Below are 26302 nucleotides of genomic sequence, written 5' to 3'. Positions count from 1 at the left end.
CTGGACCCCCGAGGATACTGGACCCCCAGGGATGCTGGACCCCCAGGGATGCTGGAATCCTGAGTATGCTGGACCCCCAGGATGCTGGACACCTGGGGACGCTGGACACCCGGGGATGCTGGACCCCCGAGGATGCTGGACCCCCGGGATGCTGGAATCCTGAGTATGCTGGACCCCTGAAGATGCTGGACCCCAAGGGATGCTGGACACCCGGGGATGCTGGACCCCCGAGGATGCTGGACCCCAAGGGATGCTGGACCCCAAGGGATGCTGGATCCCTGGGGATGCTGGACCCCCGGGGATGCTGGATCCCTGGGGATGCTGGACCCCCAGGAATGCTGGGACTCTGGGGATGCTGCCACCGGGACACCCGCTCCAGAGAAAAGGAAAAGGACAGTGCTGCTGCTGCTATTTGAAATTCTGCCCTTTTTGCTACACAGGTCTGAGCTGTCTCCCCTGAGGGTTAGTGGGGGACAAGCAGGTGAACTGTCCCAGGCTGAGAGCATGAAGCGCAGCCACACCGAGCTCCCTGGCCTGTGCAGGAGCGCTGCACACTTGCACCAACTCCCAGGAAGTCACTGCTCAGTGAGTTCCATTCCTCAGTCAAGCATTCGCTGGACACACAACCTGGGAGAGGCTGCACAGAAGTATCCTCTGGCCTCGAGGCCTGAAGACACAGCGGTGCAAGGGGGCGATTATTCTGTGTGGTTGTGATTGCAGTTGAGATGTTCTGGTTTTAGAGTTCAGGCAACAAAATGGTTCCTCACCCCCCTTCTCCTTCCCCCCACACCCCCAAGCTCAGCCTACACCCCTGCCAGCACCACTCTAGAACTGCTTAAAGGGAAGGGGGAGGGGGAAGAGAAACTGCTGAGGCCTCCCCGCCTCCTTTTCTGGCTCTGCAGTTTGGACTCAAGAGCTGGGGGGCGGGAAGCTCGCATTGGAGCCAAAATAAAGACACATCTAGGTGGACAGCCTGGGTCACCTTGGACCCGCTCTCCGGGGGCAGGCTGGCCACGTGGCTTCCACTGGGACCGCTGTGGCCAACGCTGCTGCAGAGCACGCTTCCCTGAGCCCCGCTCCCAGCACGGTGCGCAGAGCCATTTTGCTTCAACCACGTCCTGGTAATCCTTCCTGCCTAACGAGACACAGCAGACCCCGAGCTTCCTGGTATGAAAACAACCGTTTATCCTGCTCACGGAGCCTGCGGGTCGGGAGTGTGGGCAGGGCACAGCCGGGTGGCTTGTCTCTGCTCCGTGCAGCCCGGGCCTCAGCTATGAACGCTGGGCCAGCTGGGAGCTGGACCCATCTGGAGGCGCCCTCACACCAGGTCTGGCCCTGCCCTGGAGTGGCTAGAGGGCTGGCTCAGCTGGAACTGTCAACCCGTGTGCCTACATGTGGCCTCCTCGCGCCGCTTGAGCCTCCTCACGGCATGGTGGCCCAGGGTAGTTAGGCTCCTTATATGACAGCTCGTGGCTCCAAGAACAAGTATTTCAGCAACTCGGACAGAAGTGACATGGCTTTTCTGACCCAGCCATGGCCCCAGTGTCCCACTGGTTACGTTGTCTGAAACTGGGCCAAACCTGCCTAGTTTCAAAAAGCAAGGACACAGCCCCCACTTCTCACTGAGTGGGTGTCAGGGAATCTGCAGCGACATCTTACCGCGCTGTCTTATTTAATTCCCACATGATAAGCTTTTCCAGGAAGTGCATTATCCCCATTTTACAGATGGGAACACCGAGGTTCAAGGAGGTTAAACAATTCAATGTACCCGACTCCGTGACCTGAGCTCCAAACCACTGCCTGTCATTGCTGATGCCCTTCTCTGTTCTGGATGCTCCCCAAATCCCCCAGCCCCTCCCAAGTCCCCTTTTTTTCCTTATGTTTTTTTATTGGCTTCTGCCCTGCCAGCAATCAGTGAGACTCCCTCCTCCTCCCATCTGCACCTGGAGCCTAAGATGGAAATCTCAAGGAAGGCAGCCCCCCCAGGAAATCTCAAGGAAGGCAGCCCATTAGACGGCCAATGTCTAATGGCTGCTCCCTACAGGCTCCTCAAGCTCTATGAGGCCAGAGTCCGCATGGCCTTTGTCCTGTGGAATCCTCACTGGGTCAGGACAGCTGCTGTGGTGGGCTGAGGCCCCCCCCCCACCCACACACACCCAAGCACCCAGCCTTCGCGCTGCCATCAGCCTGGCCTATGGCCAGTCCTAATTGGGTAACAAAGTCCCACCTGAGCGGGACTCCTTTATACATTATCATCAGGTGCCTTCAAATAAAAATGAAGGCTTTAGCAGTGATGGCGAACCTTTTGAGCTTGGCGTGCCAGCATTTTGAAAAACCCTAACTTAACTCTGGTGCCGTGTCACATATAGAAATTTTTTGATATTTGCAACCATAGTAAAACAAAGACCTATATTTTTGATATTTATTTTATATATTTAAATACCATTTAACAAAGAAAAATCAACCAAAAAATGAGTTTGCGTGTCACCCCTGATACGTGTGTCATAGGTTCGCCATCACTGCTTTAGGGAGACAAATAGGGGAATGGTAAAAATATTTGGAGCATAAAATAACAAAAGGTTATTGGTTAATAAAGATAGCTCATAGAAATCAGCAAAAAAAAAAAAAAAACCACTAAGATCTCAATGGAGAAATAGCTGAAGAGGCAAACAGGTGATACATTTCAGAAAAAAGAACAAATGGATTGCGAACATTTGAAAGTAATTTAAACATAATTGCAATGATGCTGCTTTCACCTTAAATATTCAAAAGATCCTTAAAATGAGATCCCCAAACTGCTGCTGGAGGCTCATGCCCCAGAGGAGAGGGGCTCCCCCCGGCGGCGGCCAGGAAAGGCCACCAGGAGAGGGAGGACGCTGGCCCAAAGGTGGCATGAAGGGGTCCAGTCCACAGCCCGCTACATTCGCCCCAGCACATGCTACATGTGACTGACCTACCCAGCAAGAAAGCACAGCCAGTGGCCGGTTGGCGCACGATGCAATGAGCAGGTCGTGTGTCACAGAAATGAGCACTTGGATCCTTTGTAATCTTATTCACCAATGTCAGCCCGATACAAATGTAATAAAACGAAACAAAAAATAAAGAATGAAAAAGAAAGCACAGCTTGCGTTCCTCTCCACCGCCGCCAACTGGCCACCAACAGTAACCAAATCCAGCCAAATCCAGCCAAGGCTGAGAGAATATGGGAGGGCCCACAGGGAGAAGGACGGCCTAGGCCAGGGCCTTAAAGGGTGAGAAGAAGAAGAGAAGGATTAAAAAACAAAAATAAGTAAATACATAAAAATAAAGTTGCTGAAAAGGAAGGAAGGAAGGAAGGAAGGAAGGAAGGAAGGAAGGAAGGAAGGAAGGAAGGAAGGAAGGAGGGAGGGAGGGAGGGAGGGAGGGAGGGAGGGAGGGAGGGAGGAAGGAAGGAAGGAAGGGAGGGAGGGAGGGAGGGAGGGAGGAAGGAAGGAAGGAAGGAAGGAGGGAGGGAGGGAAGGAGGGAGGGAAGGAGGGAGGAGGGAGGAGGGAGGAGGGAGGGAGGGAGGGGGGAAGGAAGGAAGGAAGGAAGGAGGGAGGGAGGGGAGGAGGGAGGAGGGAGGGAGGGAGGGAGGGGGGAAGGAAGGAAGGAAGGAGCAATGTTCAACAAGTGTGCCCAACAGGCACACTGGTGTATGGCGAGAATTAAAAAAAAAAAAGAAAGAAATGGCTGTGGAGTAAGTGGATGCTGCACGGACATGCTCCCAGGACCAAACTGGAATTACAACTAAAATACAGAAACACTTCCCGTATCAACAGAAGACTCGCTGGCGAGAACCCTGGTAACCAAGGACAGAAAGTGGAGACCTGTAGAGGCTGGTAGCAGGGGTGGAGGCGCAAAAGGGCTGCCCGGCGCCCACAGACGGCAACTGAAGTTCCAGAGAGATATCTCAGCTGTGAAGGGGTTGCCACTGAGAACTCTGGGGTCTAATCCCCAGGCTGGGCCCCCCAGCAGAGAGCACCAGAGCTGAGCAGGGCACCCACATAACATCCGGCTGTGAAAAGCAGCAGAGTTGCTGTCGGCCAGGAGAGAAAGCTGGAAATTCAGGCACAAAAGGCCAACGCACAAAATTCCCTGTGGAGTCACCCACCTTGTGCTCCGGCAGAGGGAGGGCAGAGTGGACTGGAGCTGAGCAAGCAGAAGCCAGGATCGGGGGCTCCGGAGTTAGAGCTCAGAAGGCAGACACGCCGGTTTCCTGTGCCGAGACATGCCTCACGCTGGGGAGGCCATCTTCCTCACGCAGGCATCAGCTCAAAAGGCAGCTCTGCCTGGGGGTAGACAGCTGATCGGCTCTATTGGAAAACACTTGCCACACCTTGCTGTGCGGAGACGCTCAAGCCCATTAAGAGACGAGAATAACAATCAGCCTCCAGGCAGAAGCAATAGCCTCACTCCGCAAAGAACTCTTGCCACACCTGTGGACGGCTGCCTGCAGGAAATTCAAGACAAAATCCTATCAGTCTGTAGACAGGCAGTTTCTGGAGGCTTTGACTCTTTGCCTGATCTAACTGGTCAAAAACAGCATTTGATGCTGTCCTGGACTACAGATTGAGAGGCACAGCAGACCTACCCAATACATAGTCACAAACCCAAACAGGCAGCCAAAATGAGGAAGCAAATAAACACCCCCCAAATGAAAGAACAAGAGAATTCTCCAGAAGAGGAGATAAATGAAATGGAGATAAGGAATTTATCTGAGAGTTCAGAATAATGATGGTAAAGATGCTCAATAGCATGAAAAAAGATATAGTAACTATAAAAACAGAAATGAACAATACATTGGAAGGAATACACAGCAGATTTGGGGAAGCTGAAGATCAAATCAGTGAATTAGAAGACAGAGTTGAAAATATCACTCAATCAAAGAACCAAAAAGAAAAAAAACAATTAAAAAACAGGAGGACAGCTTAAGGGATCTGTGGGACAATGTGAAACATAACAATACTCAAATAGCAGGTATATCAGAAGAGGCAGGAAGGGAGAAGGGGATGGAGAAAGTGTTTGAAGAAATAATGGCAAAAAATTTCCCTAAAATGGTAAAGGAAAAAGTCACACAAGTCCAGCAGGCACAGAGAACCCCAAGCAAGAAGAACCCACACAGACCCACACCCAGACATGACATAATTAAAATGCCAAAAATTAAAGACAAAGAGAAAAGCTTAAAGCCAGCAAGAGAAAAGCAAATAGTTACCTACAAAGGAGCTCCCATAAGGCTGGCACCTGATTTCTTATCAGAAACTCTACAGGCCAGAGGGAATGGCATGAAGTACTCAAGGTAATGGAAAGCAAGGATATGAAACCAAGATTACCATAGCCAGCAAGGCTATCATTCAAAATAAATGGTCAAGCCCTAACTGGTTTGGCTCAGTGGATAGAGCGTCAGGCTGCGTACTCAGGGGTCCCAGGTTCGATTCCAGTCAAGGGCATGTACCTTGGTTGCGGGCACATACCCAGTAGGGAGTGTGCAGGAGGCAGCTGATCAATGTTTCTCTCTCATCGATGTTTCTAACTCTCTATCCCTCTCCCTTCCTCTCTGTAAAAAAAATCAATAAAATATATTTAAAAATAAAGTAAAATAAATGGTCAAATAAAGAGCTTCCCAGACAACAACAAATAAAGGTTAAAGGAATACATCACCACCAAGCCAGCATTACAAAAAAATGCTAAAGGGACTGCTGTAATGAGAAGCCATACAAAATTAAAATGGCAATAAATAAGTACCTATCCTATATAATAAAAGGCTAATATGCAAAACAGCAGAACGACTGGTCAATATGATGCGCACTGACCACCAGGGGGCAGACGCTCAATGCAGGAGCTGCCCCCTGGTGGTCAGCACGCTCCCACAGGGGGAGTGCCACTCAACCAGAAGCTTGGCTCACGGCTGGCGAGCACAACCCTGGTGGCGACAGCCTCTCCCACCTCCACATCAGTTGGACATCCCCGAGGGGTCCCAGACTGCTAGAGGGTGCAGGCCAGGCTGAGGGACCCCCCCCCCAGTGCACAAATTTCATGCACCGGGCCTCTAGTCAATAATAACTTTAAATGTAAATGGATTAAATGCTCCAATCAAAAGGCATTTAATCTGAATGGATACGAAAATATGACCCAACTATATGTTGTCTACAAGAGACCCACCTCAGACCAAAAGACACACACAGGATGAGAGTGAAGGGATAGAAAAAAATTTTCCATGCAAACAGAAAAGAAAAAAAAGTTCAAGTAGCAATACTCATATCTGACAAAATAGACTTCAGAATGAAGGCCATCACAAGAGACAACAAAGGTCACTATATAATACTAAAGAGGATGTAACCCTGGTAAATATATATATGCACCCAATATAGGAGCATCTAAATATATATAAAAAAAGAAACGTCTAGAGGACTTTAATGGAGAGATAGGCAACAATACAGTCATTGTAGAGGACTTTAACACCCCACTGACTTCACTGGATAGATCTTCCAGACAAAAACTTAACAAGGAAGCAGTGACTCTAAAGGACACACTGGATCAGATGGAGTTAGCTGACATTTACAGAGCCCCAAAGCTGCAGAATATACATACATTCTTCTCAAGTGCACCTGGGTCATTCACAAAGATGGACCACATGTCAGGACACAAAACAAGTCTCTACAAGTTCAAGAAGACTGAAACCATATCAAACATCTTCTCAGGTCACAGTGGAATGAAATTAGAAATCAACTACAATAAAAACACCCAAAAACATTCAAACCCATGGAAGCTAAATAGCATGTTATTAAACAATGAATGGGTTACCAATGAGATCAAGAAAGAAAGAAAAAAAACTTCCTGGAAACAAATGAAAATGAATACACAACAACCCAAAGTCTCTGGGACACAGCAAACGCAATGCTGAGAGGGAAGTTCATAGCACTATAAGCCTACCTCAAAAAACAAGAAAAATCAACAATAAACTATTTAACCTTACAACTTAAAGAACTAGAAAGAGAACAATAAGAAAATCCCAGATTAAGTAGAAGGAAGGAAGTAATAAAGATTAAAACAGAAATAAATGACATACAGAGTAAAAAAATAAAATAAAATAAATCAATGAATCCAAGAGCTGGTTTCATTGAAAGGCTAAACAAAATTGATGAATCCTTAGCCAGACTCATCAAGAAACAAAGAGAGAGGACCCAAAAAAATAAAATCAAAAGCCAAAGTGGAAAAAGAAAAAAAGAACAAAAGTGGAGAAGTAACCATTGACACCACAGAAATACAATCGATTGTAAGGAAATACTCTGAACAACAAGCTGGACAATGCGGATGAAATGGACAAATTCCTAGTAAAATACAATCTCCCAAAACTGAATCAGGAAGAATCAGAAAACATGAATAGGCCAATAACAACTGAGGAAATTGAAGCAGTAATCAAAAAGCTCCTGGCACACAAAAGCCCGGGTCCAGACGGCTTCCCAGAGGAGTTTACCAAACATTCAGAGAAAAACTAATAGCTATATTCCTCAAACTATTCCCAAAATCCAAGAGGAAGGAACACTTCCAAACTCTTTTTATGAGGCCAGCATTACCCTAATTCCAAAACCAGATAAAGACACTACAAAGAAAGAGAATTACAGGCCAATATCCCTGATGAACATAGATGCTAAAATCCTCAACAAAGTATTAGCAAATCGCATCCAGCAATATATTAAAAAGAGCATACACCATGACCAAGTGGGATTTATTCCAGGGGTGCAAGGCTGGTACAATATCCACAAATCAATAAACATGACACATCACATAAAAAAATTGAAAGACAAAAATCACACGATCATAGCAATAGATGCCAAAAAAGCATTTGACAAAATCCAACACCCGTTTTTGATAAAAACTCTCAGCAAAGTGGGAATAGAGAGAGCATATCTCAACATAATAAAGGCCATATATGATAAATCTACAGCAAACATCATACTCAATGGGCAAAAACTAAAACCATTTCCCCTAAGAACAGGAACAAGACAGGGATGTCCTCTTTCACCACTTTTATTCAACATAGTGCTGGAAGTCCTAGCCACAGCGATCAGACAAGAAGAAATAAAAGGCATCCAAATTGGAAAGGAGGAAGTAAAACTCATTATTCGCAGATGACATGATATTGTACATAGAAAACCCTAAAGACGCCACCAAAAAGCTTCTAGATTTAATTAATGAATTTGGCAGTGTACCAGGATACAAACTCAACACCCAAAAATTGATGGCTTTTTTATACACCAATAATGAATACTCAGAAAGAGAAACTAAACCAGCAATCCCATTTACCATTGCAACAAAAAAATTAAAATACTTAGGAATAAACTTAACCAAGGTGGCAAAAGACCTGTATTCATAGAACTACAGGATGTTGGAAAAAGAGATAGAAGAAGATATAAACAAGTGGAAGAATATACCATGTTCATGGATTGGTAGAATCCACATCATTAAAATGTCCATACTAAACAAGGCAATCTACAAATTCAGTGTAATCCCTATTAAAATACCAAAGGCATATGTCACAGAACTAGAACAAATGCTCCAAAAATGTATATGGAACCAAAAAGGCCCCTGAATAGCCCCAGCAATTTTGAGGAAGAAAAACAAAGTTGGAGGAATCACAATACCAGATTTCAAGCTATACTACAAAGCCACCATCATCAAAACAGCCTGGTACTGGGACAAGAACAGGCATATAGATCAATGGAACAGAACAGAGACCCCAGAAATCTACCCAAGCCATTATGCTCAATTAATATTTGACAAAGGAGGCAAGAGCATACAAGACAGTCAAGACAGTCTCTTCAATAAATGGTGTTGGGAAAATTGGACAGATACATGCAAAAAAATGAAACTAGACCACCAACTTACACTATATACAAGAATAAACTCAAAATGGATAAAAGACTTAAATGTAAATTGTGAAACTATAAAAATCCTAGAAGAAACCACAGGCAGCAAAATCTCAGACATCTCTCATAGCAATATGTTTATGGATACATCTCCTAAGGCAAAGGAAACCAAGGAGAAAATAAACAAATGGGACTAAATCAAAATAAAGAGCTTCTGCACAGCAAAAGAAATGAAAAGGGAGCCCACTGGATGGAAGAACATATTTGGAAATGATACACTGATAAAGGGTTAATATCCAAAATATATAAGGAACTCATACAACTTAACAAAAGGAAGACAAACAATTCAATTAAAAAATGGGCAGCCCTAGCCGGTTTGGCTCAGTGGATAGAGCATCAGCCTGCAGACCAAAGGGTCCTGGATTCGATTCCAGCCAAGGGCCGGTACCTTGGTTGCAGGCTTCTCCCCAGCCCAGGCCCTGGTCAGGGCGTGTGCAGGAGGCAACCAATCCATGTGCTTCTCTCACATTGATATCTGTCTTTCCCTCTCTCTTCTACTCTCTCTAAAAATCAATGGAAAAATATCCTCCAGTGAGGGTTAAAAAAAAATGGGCAAAGAACCTAAATTGACACTTCTCCAAAGAGGACATACAGAAGGCCAAGAGGCATATGAAAAAAAGCTCAAAGTCACTCTGATCATCAGAGAGTTGCAAATTAAAACAACAATGAGGTCATACCCTCATTGGTTGGCTACCCTCAACAAATCAACAAATGACAAGTGCTGGCGGACCCTAGTACACTGCTGGTGGGAATGCAGGCTGGTGCAGCCATTATGGAAAAAAATAGGGAGCTTCCTCAAAATATTAAATATGGAACTGCCATTTGACCCAGTGATCCCACTTCTAGGAATATATCCTAAGAAACCCGAAACACCAATCAGAAAGAATGTATGCACCCCTATGTTTACAGCAGCACAATTCACCATAGCTAAGATCTGGAAACAGCCCAAGTGCCCATCAGTAGATGAGTGGATAAAAAAGCTGTGGTGCATTTACACCGTGGAATACTATGCAGCTGTAAAAAAGAAGGATCTCTTACCCTTTGAGACAGCATGGAGGGACCTGGAGAGTATCACACTAAGTGAAATAAGTCAGTCAGAGAAAGACAAGTGTCCCATGATCTCACTCATATGTGGAATCTAAGTAACAAAATAAACTGAGGAAAGGAGTGGATCCAGAGACTGGAAGCAGGGGACAGAGTGCGGAATCTGGGAGGGAAGGAGCGGGAGGAGGGTGGGTGGGTGGGAAGAGATCAGCCAAGGACCTTGTATATATATGTGCATGGCCCATGGACACAGACAAGGGGGTGGTCAGGTCCTGGGGTGGGGGTGGGGGTGGGGGGGGCAGGGCAGTCTGAAAGGGGTCAATGGGGGGAAAAGGACCTATGGAATACTTTCAACAATAAAGAGTTATTAAAAAAAGAAAGAAAGAAAGAAAGAAAGAAAGAAAGAAAGAAAGAAAGAAAGAAAGAAAGAAAGAAAGAAAGAAAGAAAGAAAGAAAGAAAGAAAGAAAGAAAGAAAGAAAGAAAAGCTCTGACCGGTTCTGCTCAATGGATAGAGCGTCAGCCTGCGGACTGAAAGGTCCCAGGTTTGATTCCAGTCAAGGGCATGTACCTTGGTTGTGGGCACATCCCTAGTCGGGGGTGTGCAGGAGGCGGCTGATCGATGTTTCTCTCTCATGGATGTTTCTAGCTCTCTATCCCTCTCCCTTCCTCTCTGTAAAAAATCAATAAAATATATATATTTTTTAAAAAGTATGAGAAGAAGATTCATAAATGCCGCCTCCGCCCCTGAGGGAGAAAGGTGACTCCTTCCCCGGCGGCATTTCCGCGCATGGTTTCTGTTTGGACAAAGGGACCCTGGCACATGAGAACCCGCATTTTCCCAAGGCCTGCACTGCCGGCTGCGTTCGGTGGGTGGTCCTCTCTCCGCAGCCTGAGTAATCCGCATGATCCCCGGCAAGTTGGAAGGGAGCAAGTCTGTGCGGAAGCCAAGAAGTGCTTTCCCCTCCCGCTTCCCGGGGGAGGGAGCCCAGGGTCCTGCGAGGCTGGAAATTAAAAACGCTGCGTCCCAGGTACCTGGCTGGTTTGTTCTCACGTTTATGGGTTGAGAGCAAGGAGAGGATTGAAAAGGGTTTCTTAGTGTTGTTTGAATTTAAAACACACACACACACACACACACACACACACACACAGACCAGATACAACTGGCTTTGAAAATAGAAACAAAAAAATGAGGAGCTGCAGGAACAGTGCTTACACATCCCGGCTGCTGGACACCCCTAAAATCACTTCTGTGCAGGGCCTGGCCTGCAGACCTCCGCAGAGTGCAGCCGGGGAAGGGGAAGCCCATTGGCCACAGGCCATTTGCAGAGGTTGGAAGACCGGCCTGGGTCCTGGCAGATTCGGGGTCCCGCCGATCTTTAGGGCTCGGGTGCTCGCTTTGCTCCCCAATACCAGTCGCCTGGAGGTTGGTGAAACCTCACCTAACCTGGCGCCCAGTAGGCGCCTCCCAAGCCCCTGCGCCCTCCCCACCTGATAAACCGGCTTTTCCTGGGACGCGAACAAGGTTTCCCAGCGGCCCCCAAAGCGCGGCCCTCAGCGAGCCTGTCGCCCAGCCCGTCTATTTCCGTGGTTAGAAAAAGAAGCACACGCCCCACCCACCCCGTGTTCACCAGCGGGCGCCCCCAGACGCGTCCATCTCAGCCTGTTTGTTAGTTTCCTCCCCGGCTGGTGGGGAGCTCTAGGACCCGCACCTTCAACCTGGCGCCCGCCCCTTCTCCCGACCCCCCCCTCCACCCCCACCCCCCCACCCCCCCACCCCGGCGCCCGAAGGGGCGGCGGAGGGGCCCAGCCGAGGGCGCAGCGCATGACCCCGAGCGGAAGGGCCCCAGTCTGGGTCCTAATGCGGGTGGCGTCTCCCTTGACAGGAGACGTTTGGGGACAACAGCGGGGACGGGAGATAAGGTGACATACCAGAGCAGATTTGGTGCGCGCGCTGATACTCCTCGCCCGACAGGAAACGCGGAGCTATTTAAAAGACCCTATCGATTACTTTATCTTCCCCGGAGGAAAGCTTCTTGCCGAGAGACAAAAGATGTTCCCTACGTGGAGATGCAAGGCCACAGGCCTCCACACTCAGCTCCGCGGAGGCCTCACCGGCGGCGCCCGCTCAGGGCGCGGAGAGCGCGGAGACACTCGCGCCGTGGGCAGCGCGCACCGGTGCGTGCGCCGAGGTCGGCGCTGGAGGCGGCAGAGCGGAGAGGGCAGGGCCGTTCACCGCTGGCCTCTGCGCCCTTAGAAAAATGTCCGCCGTGTGCGCTTCAACGCGTACAAAAAAAATAGTGTGCCCTTGAAGTGCGTGTGTACAGCCGTGTCGTTTGAGCATCTTGAAAGCGCACCAGTAAACACATGCGAAGCGGCCCGCAGATCTGGCCGCTACAATGTCACCGCTCCCTGGTGCTCCTTTAAGGGCTTGAACGTCCACAACTGTCATGTGGACCCTGAGCGTGTGAGGCTGTGTCAGCACAACCCTTGACCGTGCGCTCCATCGGGTTTGATCCCCGCGTCTCACCAATTGGTCTGGAGCGCGAAATGCACTCGGAGATACCCGGCGGCTGCACTGATGTGCCCTGGGACCCGCGGCTCCGTGCCTCCCGGGCCCCGGTGCCAGGCCCCGGTGCAGGGCTCAGTAAATACCCACTGGACCCAACTGCCTGGAATCAAGGGTGTTTCTCGTGCAGCAATTTGTCTTCTGGGCGTTCGCCGTGCGCCCGCCCCCGCCGGGGAAACAGCGCTGCGGTTCTGTTTTGGGGGGTTTTGCTGGTTCACCACCATCCCCTACCCCCGCAGCACAGGTCGGAAGAGAAGATGGAGGAAGGTGCGGGGGACGGAAGCGCGGGCCTGGGGCCCTTCATCGCCGCTGGCCGGCCATTTGCGGCTTCAGTTCCACACAGACCAGGCCCCAGCCACCCCGGTGGAGGACCTGCGGGGTGCCCGCCGCCCCGGGAGGTCCGGACGCAGGGGGCCGCCGCTGCACTGCGGTGGGCCCGGCAGCCCCTCCGCTCTGGGCAAAGCCGGCGGCGGTTCGCCCTGCGGCTGCTCCAAACCTGCGCCCGGGCGACTCCGGGCCATCCGCCTCCCGGCACCCCGCCCCGCACACCCGCCGGCAGGTGTGCGCCGGCCCCGGCAAATCCAGCTCCCTCCCCCGTGTTCCTAGTCCTGGTCCCTCGGACTCGACTGTCACCTGATTTTTCCAGCTGTGACCTTCGCCTGCGGGACCAGAAGGACCGGATCCAGCTCGGATGCCTCCGCCTCTCGGGCCGATTTCGCCGAAGCGGTTCGCAGCCAGGGACGGGGGAGGGACGCAGTGGGGCGAGGGGAACAGGCAGGTGACAGCTCCACGTTCAGGAGAAACGACAACCGCGGGAGTTTGAAAGCGACGCCCTCCGCGCTGGCGAGCCCTAACGCGGGTCCGAAAAGCGGGTCACGTCTCCTGGCGCAGGGAAATTTGGTTCTAGAAACATACCCCCCCCACCCCCACCCCCCCCACAGCACGAGAAAGTGACAGAGGTACCAAAGTAAGACTGGCAAAGGCAGCAATGCAAAGAGTCCGCCAGCTTCGCTCTCAGAAAAGAAAAAAAAATCAATCTACAGTGATATTTAATTTGCAGAAAAGGATATGCTTTTTAAAAGCTGGTGACCTCCTGGGTGGTGTGGGAATTAGCTGCCAAGGGGGGAGGCGGTGCATATTTTTGGGAGAGGTGTATTTTTGGGGGGGGGATGTTTTTGCGGAGTGGTGTATTTTGGGGGGCGTATATTTTGGGGGTAGTGTATTTGGGGGTGTATATTTTTGGGGGTAGTGTATTTGGGGGGGTGTATATTTTTGGGGGTAGTGTATTGGGGGGCGTATATTTTGGGGGGTAGTGTACTGGGGGGTGTATATTTTGGGGAGTAGTGTATTGGGGGTGTATATTTTGGGGAGTATTGTATTGGGGGTGTATATTTTTGGGAGTAGTGTATTTGGGGGGGTGTATTTTTGGGAGTAGTGTATTGGGGGGTGTATATTTTTGGGAGTAGTGTATTGGGGGGTGTATATTTTGGGGAGTAGTGTATTGGGGGTGTATATTTTGGGGAGTATTGTATTGGGGGTGTATATTTTTGGGAGTAGTGTATTTGGGGGGGTGTATTTTTTGGGGTGATGCATTTTGTTGTATCTTGATGTGGAGGTCCTTACAGGGGCTTGGCCTCCTCTGAACCTAAACTGTGTTCATTTTGTTCTGGGAATATTGTGCCTCAATAAAGTTGATTTAAAAGTACATAAACCCAGGAGCCATGTGGCCTTTGGGGAAAGGCGCTGGGGGCTGGGGACGAGGTGTGGTACATTTTACATCCTATCTCGGGTTTTTTTGGTGTTTTTTTTTTTACTTCTTTTGTTTTTTGTCATTGTTTTGTTTTTAGCGTGCGTTACTTATTCAGAATATATAAGTAGGACATTCGGTGATGTGAGCGTGAAACAATTATTAAGAAAACCGGCAAAGGCAGGAAGGGATGATGCTTTCCCGCTGTAAGAATATTTAAAACAAACAAACAAACAAAAACCCCAGGCTGTCCACGCCCAGGACTGTTTTGGAAGGGGGTATCCCTCTAGTGACCAGTTTGTTTTTTTGGGTTTTGCTCATCTGGTTAACACACCAACGAAATACGAGGCCCGGGACCTCTGCAGTGTTTCCCTGTGGGGGTGGCTCTCACCTCCTGGGGGGCGGGAGAGCACGGCAGAGGCCCAGGGCGGGAGCCGCTGCTCCAGCTCCAGCGGCAGGTGAAATCCCGCTTGCAGCGAAGCCCGGGCGCCCGCAGCTCTGGGGGAAGGCGACCGGCTCAGGAGCTCTCCGGCAGGTAGAGGCTAAGCTGCCCACAGGGCCCAGCGGCCAGGGGGTCCTGGTGACCCGAGAGGCCCGGAGGCCGCACCCGGGTCTCATCTGTGTGGGGGAGCCAGGCATGAAATACCTCCATTTATCACCCTGGATGACAGGGAAGAGTCACGTGTTTAGGACCGAGGCTGATCTGGTCCGGGTTCAGAGCTATTTCATAGAGATTTCTTGGAGGCTAGCCCTCAAGAGACAGATGGACTCTAGGTCAGAGGCCAGGCCAGGGGAGAAGGAAGTGCCAGACTCCTCCACTGGCCCAGGGCAGGGCCTGGGTGGGGACACCACGCCCTGGGGTTACCAGGCCCTGGGGTCAGCCTCATCACAGCCACCGGACCCAGGGAACTTCACCCAGCAGCCCGCACTGCGAGCGTGGGGCTGCCTTCCCGGTGCACGCACCTGTGATTCCTAAACCCCAAGGTGAGGGGGGGGGCCAGAGGTGTGCATTTTTCACACATACCCCAGGGGACTCTGGCCTAGATACTTCCTACCCTGTCTATGAAGGCAAAACTTAATTCCCTACATTTAAAAACCTCTGTAAGACAATACATGCATGTGGGAAAAAACAACAAAAAACGGAAGGAAATTGTCCTGGAAAACATACTGTGGAAAGTGTCCTGTTTTATTCCTGACCCCGTTCCCTCCCCCAGAAGCTATCATCACCATCTTATCCTTCAAAACCCACAGAAGCCTACGCTCCATTTAACATTCAAATTATGCCACTTGGTTTGATATTTAATGCATCTCAAAATGTATCCATAAGAGGACATGTAGATGTAACAAATTCTTTCTCAGGCTGCTAAGCAGTCTGTTCTATTGAGGAGCATTTTTTAAAGCGGTCCCCTAAAGTAGATATTTTTTTTAATGTTTTGGTTCTTTAAAAAATAAAAAATTCAATAAAAAGAGTCTTCTGATGTGCATATATCCATAGAATAGTCCTAGAAGTGGAAATACTTATTCAAAGGGCTTACGCATTTTTTAATTTTAATAGTACAAAATTGCTCCAAAGAGACTTATATTATCAACAATACAAAAGGGCGAGTAGGCGGAGTAATTATCAAAGTTTTGGTATTTGCCAATCTGATAAATGAAAACATTTGTCTCTTTGTGTTTTCATTTCCCTTTCTTTTTTTAAAAAAAATCTTTATTGTTGAAAGTATTACATATGCCCCCTTTTTTCTCCCATTGACCCCTTATAGGCCCCCCCCCAGGACTCCACCACCCTGTTGTCCATGAGTTATGCATATATGCATACAAGGTCTTTGGTTGAACTCTTTCCCCACTCCCCACCCCCAACTCCCTACTCCCCCACCCCACCCCCAACTTCCCTCTGAGATTCCACAGTCCTTCCTTCCTTCCTTCCTTCCTTCCTTCCTTCCTTCCTTCCTTTTTTTCCCACCAGCAAAGTTCTGCTATTCTTGGCCAATTTTCCATTGTTTTCTTGGGTCACTTTCTTATTGATTTACGAAAACTCTTTCCATATTGTGGAGATGAGCCGTTTGTTTCTTGTCATTATTTCTAGCATTTGACCTGCATGTTGTCTTCTCTTTGAACCTATTTATGGCGTTTGGGGCTGTGCACAAGTCTAGGCCTTTAGTTCCCCTCGCCTGCTCCCCCAAATACACAGACACTCCCGATCCACAGCACTGCATGTTTCATTTCTTAGGTTTAAATTGTAATCCACCTGGAATGGACCATGTTTGGTGTAAGAATAATCCATTTTCCTTTCCCCTATATCACTTTCACTTTGTCTGGAATGGGTATTGCTGTATGGACCACACTCCCCCCAAATAGCAGGACATCAGAATTCCCATCTCACCAGTTTCACTTTGTAGATTAAATACCCACCAACATGCTTCCCCACGCCTCCCCACCCCTCCCCACTGCCCAGGTGAGTGAGTCCAAGTAACAACCTGGGGTGTTTCCCAGAACTTCACAGCCAGGGAGGGGCCTCATATCACCAAGGACACAAACATGAAACTGGTGACCAGAGAAGAGGAAAGATGTGCTCAAGCTCAGCCAATCATGAGAGAGGCAGGACCAGAACCCAGCACCAGTGCATAGTCTAGTCCAGTGGTTCCCAGCGCGGGGCACACGGCCCACAGGGGGGCAACTTGATTTTTAAGGGGGGCAATTGGAGAATGAGTTATTAACAGTGAATTGTTGGCATTTCTCATGGTCCTAGGGGCCTCATATACAGAATATAAATACATATTGTGACATATTTATGCTTTTCAGTTCTCTCTTACATGTTGTTTGCTATGTTTTCATGTCACTCCATATTATTATTTTTTTTTTTAACAATTTCTTAGTGATTTCTTCCTCGGTACTTCAACTGTCCTTTCGATCTTTTCTTTTTCTCTTTCACGGATGCCATGTTCTTTGGAAGCTTGTTTAGACCAAGTGAATGGCCCTTTAGGCTTCCTCCATGTGAACAGCAGCTCACTTTTTGAACAATAAGAATTCTATGTCACGGAGGGCGGGGGGGGGGGGGGGGGGGGAGCCTCAGGGTTTTAGAGATGCTTAGGTGGGGCGTGGCCAAGAAAAGGCTGGGAGCCCCTGGTGTAGTCCCACTCTGCCTCCTTCGGGGTCTGTATGTCTTGGGCTGTGCACCCTCAGCGCCTTGTGTGTGGTGACACCCAGTCAGTGTGGGTGAAGGATTCAGGGACGCAGGCCCAGCGGCTGACAGTGACGGGGCTATGGAGCCACTTGAGGCTGAGTGCAAGTTTCAGCCCATGCTTCAGCCTTTCCCCTCACCGCGCCCTCCACACACACTCTCACACATACACAGATGACACCCACCCACCAGATCTGCCCCTGCTCTCCCCTTCTGTGCGCCCTGGGCCCTTCCTATGGCCAGGCCGCTTTGGATAGACAGCCATCCAAGCAGTTCAGGGCTCCTCCTGCCTGGCCCAGCTGGCAAGCAGGGGCTCACTGTGGAGCACAGGCAACCAAGAGCCAGGGAGATGGGAGGCCTCAGTAACAGGAAGATGGTATTTCAGGGCTCTGCTCAGGCCGCCCAGAAAGCAGGCCAGCTGTGTGAGTTGTGGGATGCCGTGTGAAATGAAAATGTGGAGCCGACTGTTGGAAACATGAAGAATCTGGAGACAGCAACGGCAGAGCTGGGGCCCTTCTGAGCGCCAGGTCTGTGGGAAGCACAGGTCCCAGCCAGGAAGCCGGCCTGCAGGGAAGGGGGGGGGGGTACCGATAGGGGAGGGCGGGAAGGGGGTACCTATAGGGGAGGGGGGAAGGGGGTACCTATAGGGGAGGGGGGGAAGGGGGGTACCTATAGGGGAGGGGGAAGGGGGTACCGATAGGGGAGGGGGAAGGGGGTACCGATAGGGGAGGGGGAAGGGGGTACCGATAGGGGAGGGGGGAAGGGGGTACCTATAGGGGAGGGGGAAGGGGGTACCGATAGGGGAGGGGGAAGGGGGTACCGATAGGGGAGGGGGGAAGGGGGTACCTATAGGGGAGGGGGGAAGGGGGTACCTATAGGGGAGGGGGGAAGGGGGTACCTATAGGGGAGGGGGAAGGGGGTACCGATAGGGGAGGGGGAAGGGGGTACCGATAGGGGAGGGGGAAGGGGGTACCGATAGGGGAGGGGGGATACCAATAGGGGAGGGGGGGTACCGATTGGGGAGGGGGGGGTACCGATAGGGGAGGGGGACCAGCACCCTCCTGGGCCTCCAGAGGTCCCCATTTTAGGGTGAAGTGGTCTGGGGGTCACTCATGATAACCAAAAGGCGGAAAGAACCCAAGTGCCCATCAACCGATGAACGTAGAAACAGAACGTGCTCTATCCACACAACAGAATATTGTTCAGTCATAAACGGGAACAACACACTGAGACCTGCTACTGGGATGCATCTTGAAACACTGTAGTCAGTGAATGAGGCCAGTAATAGAAGGCCGCCTTCGATATGATGGCATTTGTCTGTGACGCCCAGAGTAGGCGAATCCCTAGAGACAGAAAGTCCATCGGTTTATGGCTGTCTAGAGCTGGGGAGGCGGGAGATGGGGAGGAGGAGAGAAAATGTCCCAAAATTGTGTGATGGTCACAGAAACCTGTAAATAGCCTAAAAATCATTGAGTTGCATACTTTGAGTGGGCGGATTGTTTATGAGAATTACATCTTAATAAAGCTGTTACCAAAGGAAGGGGGAGCTGGAAGCGGGGATGGAGGGGGAGGGGGAGGAGGAGGGAGAGTGAATCTGAAATTTCTTCTCATTCTCTCTAACCAGCTGTAGTCCCCCTTGCCCATAAAGGTTTTGGGGAACCCGGCATCCCAAATCCAGCAGCCTGGACCTCCTCCTCTGGCTGTGTTGCCCTCCCCTCCCTTCCCCCGCCCAGTCGGTTTGGCGCTAAGAGGCAGCGCCTGCAATAAAACGCTGGCAACTCTGCCGTCAGTGCCACGTTCAGAGGCTGACGCTGTCACTTCCCATCCGTGTGACCTTGGGCCGGTCACTTCCCCTCTCTGGGCCTCCTTCTCCTTGCAGAGCCATCGAGATAAGAGACCAGCGGGGACACCGGTGACAGCGTGTGGCTCACCCAGGCAGGGGGCGGGCCAGCAGCGGCCGCAGGAGGGGGAGGATTTGGTACCGGCTACGCCGCCTGAACCAGGCGCACCCCGACTCTGCAGGAGCCGAGGGCCAGGGCGGCAGCCCCCGGGATCGCCCCTGCCCCCAGCCCCGGCCCGGAAGGAAGCCAGGGCGGCGGAGGGGCCCTGCGGCTGGGCCGGGAGCCGGGAGCCGGGAGCCGGGCCGCAGCCGCCGCGGCTCATCCATCAGCCGGACGAAGAGCAGAGGCGCGCTCTCCGCCCTCTGTTTGCTTTCTCGCCAATTATTGCCGCGCCTCGGCCCCTTTGTTGATACAGTAGTCCCCAAAAGTGCTAATGTTCATTTATCAGGGGGCCCGCCCGGGACTCCGCAAGTTGCGATTCTTCCCAAAATATAAACACGGGGCGAGCGTCCCAGACAGAAACCCCCATCTGTTTCCCCGGCGCGGGCCCAGAGCGAGGCGTTGTTGAAGATAAAGCCGCGGATAACGCCGCCTGTCTCCAACGCACGTCTCCCCGGCGCATTAATGACATTCCCGGTTATAGTGCCAGCTTATCTCTCAATTAATCATATATACCTTTTGCGGCCGGCCCGGGCTGATGGCAGGAGCTGGAGGCCCGCTCGGCCCGCGCCGATCGCTTTCCAATTAATAATGTTTTATGTGCGCAGGGCGCGCCCGAGTCGTCCTGGGATTAGGCGCATCTGAAAGCACCGGTTCTTTAAGCGGCGCGAAAACGGACGGGGGCATTTTCGATCTCTCCTCTCGGCCTCCTCTGTCTCCCTCCCGGCCTGGCTCTGGGCTGACGGCTGTTTGTTTGTCCTGCTGGGTTGGCCAAAGCGCTGCTCGGCGAGGCGGCCGGGCGGGTCCGCCGCCCCTGGGAAGGGAGACGTCGCCGGTGGGGCAGGAGAATCCGGTTTCGTCCCTCCCCACCCCCAACCATTTCAGCGTCTGTTTAAAGAAAACAAAACCTTTTTTCCCCCCTTCAGACAGAAACAGAGAGCACTGCAAATAAAAGCTAGAGGTTGCTCTTGGGCGTTTCTATGCGGAGACCAGCGTGGGTCACCCGCCCCAATTTCGATTCTGCCCCTATTTACCCGTTTTCCCCGTTCCCTCTTTCCCGCGGCGCTAAGGACTGTTTTAGAGCCACAAGAAATTATTCCGGGACTGGGGGGGGGGGGGGCGGAGAGAAGTCGCTAATTTTGTCCAAATAGGGAGGGTTTTCTTTCCTCCCCTCTTCATGACACCTGACCCGCAGGTCTCTCAGCCCTGGAAAGCCCAGGCCCCGAAATCAGTGACAAATCCTCACCGCCTTGATTTGCATAGGAAATGCTAATTTTTCCTCCCCCCCCCCAAAAAAACTATCTCTTTAAAAACAAACAAACAAACAGAAAACACCAAAAAAAAAAAAAACACTAAAAGCAGGGATCCCGGATGCAGCCTGTGTTCCCCATTAAACGGTAATATTTCAGGCGTGGGCTCGCACTAATCTTTCAAACTGTCATCGCGAGCCGCCTGGCAGCCCATTCACTTAGCAGAGCTCCCAGGACCCTCGCTCCCAGCTCTTTTCAGCGAGACGTTTAATTGAATCGGATGTGGCTCGTTTGCCAGACGTCACCGCCTCGGCCAGAGCCACCCTCTCCCACTCCCCAAAAAGCAATCTTCAAAGGCAAGGCGGCCCCAAGCAAGGTTAGTTGAGAGCAATCAGTGTAACATTGGCCAAACCCTGGAGCGAAAGGGCCAAGAAGAGGCCGCTGGCGTGCAGACCCAGCCGCGGAGGAGCTGGGCTGGGGGCTTGGAGGTGGGCGGCGCAGTGGTTCCTGGGCCTGGTTAGCCCCACAGGCCCCTCTCCACAAGGCCCATCTAACCGCGCAGGGGTCCTGGCTGGAAAACTCGTGAGATTCGGCTGCCTGGGCCCAGGCCCGGCACTGGCGCCTAAAAGCCGGGGTCGCAGCTCCTAGCCTCCCCTACCGGGTCTCGGGGCTCCGCTCTCCTGAGCCCTCCTCCGAGGCCACAGGCCCTGGGAGTGTGGCTTTGATGGGGAGCTGGGCAGGTCCCAACCTCAGGCCTATGCTCAGCTCCACCGGCTCCACCGGCACTGCCCCCAGCAAGGCTCACCATTTTGCTCGGGCCTTCTGGGCAGACAGCTGCCACCCTGTCCCCTGCTTTGTGCCTTCCCTCTGCGCCCTGGGCGCGAGTTCTGCATGAAGCCTGGGCCCTTAGCTCGCCTTGGACCCTTTGCCGCCTTACTTCTAATCCAAGCATTTCTTACCCCAGTTCCCACTTGCCCTCCGCAACGAGTGCTGCCCTCTGAGTCTCCATTCTCAGCAAGTGCCCATTCCCACCCGCGCCCAGGGTCCTGGGAAATTGATGTTTTTTCCCTGACAAGCCTCCCCATCCCCATCCCCATCCCGAGATAGTTAGGTGGCGACCTTAACCTGGGACCATTCTGCCTGCCAGAACCGCCTTGAAATTGCACACACAATAGAGCACCTCTCTTTAGAGTTCTGGGGGCAAGGGCAAGGCCAGAAGCCTGGGTCAGAGCTCCTGGTACCCAGACCCCGAGGCGACTGCCTGGGATCCGCCCGCAGCCGGCACTCCTGAATCATTGGCAGGTTTGTCCTACAGAAGATCCTACTTTTCTGCCCCTGGGCTACAAATTAACACCCCGCCCGCCCTGCGCTTCCCCCACGCGCCTGGCCAGACGGGTGCCAGGGTGCCCCACTGGGATCTGGCCCAGAGACCTGAGAGAAATCCTCCCCAGCTGTGCTCAGAGGTGCCCCGCCCGCCTGAGAGCTACGCCAGGGCTGGAGCCTGCGGCCTGGGGGCTGGCAGAGGCCTGGGCCCTCACCAGGAGGAAGGGTGGGTGGGGAGAGGAAGGCAGTAATGATGAAGAAACTAGAGCCTAGAAGACCCCTCTCCTCTGGGAAGCTGCTTCCGGCTGGGACTCTGCGTTTGTTTCATTATGAAGGGGTGGGGGTCATCTCTCTGGGAGGAGGCTGGCAGTGACGTGCCCCTGGAGCTGGGAGTGTATAACTCCCACACCATAACCCCCATCTTGCCTTTCTGCTTGGCACACCCAGGAGCCCCCTGGGAAAAGGGGGACTACTGGGACATGGCTGGCCCTGTACGCCAAGCCAAGCAGAACCCCCAAATTGTCCAGAATCTCCCCCTCCTGCCATCACCCCAGGGCAACACTCCCTTCTGGTCTTGTCCAGACTCTTCCCAGTTCTCTGCCTTCAGCAATGAGGCCGTTCGGACTCCCGGACATGGCCCTCCCTGCGCAGCTCCCACCCCGGCCTTCACTCTCCCTTCCACTTCAGGTGCCGGGGGACATTTCTTCACATCCCCATCCGGCGGATTCAGAGAAGAATCGGGTTCTTTCTTCCCTGTGACTGCGCCCCGGTGGGGTTTTAGGAGACACTGTGGGGGAATCTCAGGCTCCCAAGGAGAGCCTTCCCAGTGTGTCGAGGCCCCTTTAAAACGCTGAGCAGGATCTTTTTTTTTTTTTTAGCCGAATGACTATATTAGGTGACACGAAACTGCTCATCGCTCCTGTCAACACAGCCCCTGGCCCAATGGCACGCTGAGTCCCCCTCCTCCGGCCTGGTCCCGCCTCCCCTGTCCCAGAGCTCCGCACTACCTGCCGCCCGGCCACAACTGGAGCGGGAAGGCGGGTGCGCGGGCGGGAGGGCAGCGGGCACCATGCAGGGAGGCTGCCAGGGGCCGGGGGCAGCGGCGCTCACTGCCGCCCATCTGGCGCTCTGAGACGCGCGGTGCCACCATGTTCCCCAGCCCCGGGCTCACACCCACGCCGTTCTCCGTCAAAGATATTCTGAACCTGGAGCAGCAGCAGCGCAGCCTGGCCGCCGGGGAGCTCTCGGCGCGCCTGGAGGCCACCCTGGCGCCCGCCTCCTGCATGCTGGCCGCCTTCAAGCCAGAGGCCTACACTGGGCCCGAGGCCGCGGGGCCCGGCCTCCCCGAGCTGCGCGCCGAGCTGGGCCCCGCGCCCTCGCCGGCCAAGTGTGCGCCGGCCTTCCCGGCGGCCCCCGCCTTCTACCCGCGCACCTATGGCGACCCCGACCCGGCCAAGGACCTTCGAGCCGATAAGAAAGGTGAGGAGGAAGCACCAGGTCCTTCTCCTGTCCGAGTCGCTTTTGTCCCCCAACCCCGCCGCCAAGGAAGTCAGCCTGGGCGGAGGGCCGGGCGCAGGGGTTTCGGAGTGAGAAGCAACAGTGTCGCGCGGCCCTGGCACCCGAGTCCAGTCGGATGTTTAGAGAAAATGCTGGATTGAGATGATTAGAAATAAGAGACAAGGTGTTTTCTAAAAAAAATTTTTCGGCCTAACAAAGCCCTAGGCAGCAGCAAGCAGCCCTGCTCCTGGGTTTGTGCCGAAGTTGGCGATCAGTGTGTGGTGGGACAGAGATTCTCTGTATCAGGGTTGTTTTAAAAACCTCTTTGGGGTATAGGGTTTTGTTTTTGTTTTTTTGTTGTTGTTGAGGGTCTGACGAAAACCTATAAAGAAATTTCAATGCCGCGCACCAGCCGTGCCTTTGCGCACCATCGGAGGAGGGTCCAGGACCTCCCTTAGCCCAACCATAACCCGCGTTTCTGGGGCTTTTCCTCCTTTGTTCCAGGAAAGAGGAATCCTGGGAACAAGGGCCTTGCTTTCAAGATGGGGATGGGATGCTGCGGACTCCCAGGGACCTGGCTTACTAGCTGTATTTTTCCAGCAACATTTCCTTATGTGCCCAGGGCTGAGTTCTCCCCCGGAAAACGTTAGAAAATACCGCGCCACGGAAGGTGCGGGCGGTGGAGGAGTAACTGGGAAGCGGCCCGATCCTTGCGCCTGCCATCCCAGCGGCGGGGGAGGCTGACTGGGCGCAGAAGAGGGCGCGTTGGGGACACCTTGGTTCAACGCGGGGTCCGGGCAAACCGGAGAGCCAGGGCCGCCGGGCGGGCGCAGGGCTGCTGTGAGCCCAGAGAGGGTCGCTGGGTGAGCCCAGGAAGGTTTGTCTAGAACAGAGGCAGCCGGTCACAGATGCTGGGGGCTGGCGGGTGGAAGTGCTCGCCACCAATTCGGTTCCAACTCCAGCGCGCGAGCAGCACCGGTTCTGAGGCCGCCTGCCCACCGGGGCTCTGGGTGCTGCACACACCGCCCCGGCCGCGCGGGCACCTTAGCTCACCGAACCCACACCTCTGGGCCTTGTGTCTGTGGTTCCGTAATTTTGAGATAATGTGACCGACCCTAGGTGAGGCCTCGTCTCTCTCTATCGAACCGAACTCACCCCAGGGCAGCGTCCGGTTTTGTTTTCTTTGCAGCAGGAAACCTTAAGTCACTGTCCATCTCCCCACCGCCAAGTGAACCGCCCGAGGGCAGGGGCCACCCTAGTGTCCTTCCCCAGTGCCCAGAGCCAGGCCTGGCACGTGGCAGGCCTCCAGCAAATGCTAACTGGGCGCTGCGGCTCCCGGTGCGTGGGCAGAGGGGGCAGAGGGAACCGCAGCCCCGCGGGCTCTCCAGGCGGGGCCGAGTGGCACCGACCGGGGGCCCCTTCCCTGGAGGGCGGGCGCCCCGCGGGTCGGGCTGCTCTGATGCCCTCTCCCCTCTCCCTGTCCCCTCAGAGCTGTGCCCGCTGCAGAAGGCGGTGGAGCTGGAGAAGCCCGAGGCGGACGGCGCGGAGCGGCCCCGGGCGCGGCGGCGGCGGAAGCCGCGCGTGCTCTTCTCGCAGGCGCAGGTCTACGAGCTGGAGCGGCGCTTCAAGCAGCAGCGGTACCTGTCGGCCCCCGAGCGCGACCAGCTGGCCAGCGTCCTGAAGCTCACGTCCACGCAGGTCAAGATCTGGTTCCAGAACCGGCGCTACAAGTGCAAGCGGCAGCGGCAGGACCAGACTCTGGAGCTGGTGGGGCTGCCCCCGCCGCCGCCGCCGCCCGCGCGCAGGATCGCGGTGCCCGTGCTGGTGCGCGACGGCAAGCCCTGCCTGGGGGACTCGGCGCCCTACGCCCCGGCCTACGGCGTGGGCCTCAACGCCTACGGCTACAACGCCTACCCGGCCTACACCGGCTACGGCGGCGCGGCCTGCAGCCCCGGCTACAGCTGCGCGGCCGCCTACCCCGCCGGGCCGCCCCCCGCGCCCTCGGCTACGGCCGCCGCCAACAACAACTTCGTGAACTTCGGCGTCGGGGACTTGAACGCGGTGCAGAGCCCCGGGATCCCGCAGGGCAACTCGGGGGTGTCGACGCTGCACGGCATCCGCGCCTGGTAGGGAAGCCGCCTGGGGCTCCCGCCGGATCCCACCTCCAGCGAAGGGCGCTGGCCTCGGGGGAAGGGGCTCCGGCGCGGGCCTGCAGCCCCTGGACGTCGCCGCCACGCCCGCAGAGACCTCGGAGCGGTCCCCACTCCGCGTGCCTTTGTCCCCACGCGGGGAGGGCTGGTGGCTGAGTTTACAACTTGCGGCGAATGGTCCCTGAGCCTGACGCCCCATTGTGCCGTCTGAGCGCGCGGCATCCCGGGCAGGGAACACGGCCATGGGGACGGGGCCGCCCTGGGAGCCTGGGCCGGGCGCCTGGGTGCGTGCTGCCCTGCCGCCACCCTCCCTCCCTCCCGTATTTATGTTTTTACCTGTTGCTGTAAGTCCTGAGAATCCCCTTCCCATTAAAGAGAGTGCGCTGACCGTACGTGTGCTTCTTTCCACTCGCGGCGCGTGGGAAAGGGAAGCCCGCCCTGCTGGCCCGGAGCTGCAGGCGTGGGCGGTCAAACAGCAGATCGATATAATAGCAAGCCGGGCGTCCCCTTGGTAACGCCTGGGGTTGTCTCTTGTACCCTCCAACCACCCGGAAAGACGGCCCTGTTTGAACTGCTCAGTGGACCAAGGCTAGAAGG

General features: G+C 53.4%; 1 protein-coding gene across 1 annotated transcript; it reads left to right on the top strand.

Moving 5' to 3' along the window:
* Positions 1 to 23048: 23048 nt before the first annotated feature.
* On the top strand, positions 23049 to 25774 carry NKX2-5 (NK2 homeobox 5). Its single transcript, XM_059695368.1, has 2 exons — positions 23049 to 23537; positions 25045 to 25774. Exons 1-2 carry the CDS (start codon positions 23207 to 23209, stop codon positions 25683 to 25685), a joined length of 972 nt encoding a protein of 323 aa, XP_059551351.1. The 5' UTR covers positions 23049 to 23206; the 3' UTR covers positions 25686 to 25774.
* Positions 25775 to 26302: the final 528 nt, after the last annotated feature.

The sequence above is a fragment of the Myotis daubentonii genome, chromosome 5, assembly GCF_963259705.1.
Source record: "Myotis daubentonii chromosome 5, mMyoDau2.1, whole genome shotgun sequence".
NCBI lineage: Eukaryota > Metazoa > Chordata > Mammalia > Chiroptera > Vespertilionidae > Myotis > Myotis daubentonii.
Note: the sequence above shows the minus strand (reverse complement) of the source record. Positions and strands in the feature narration are given on the sequence as shown.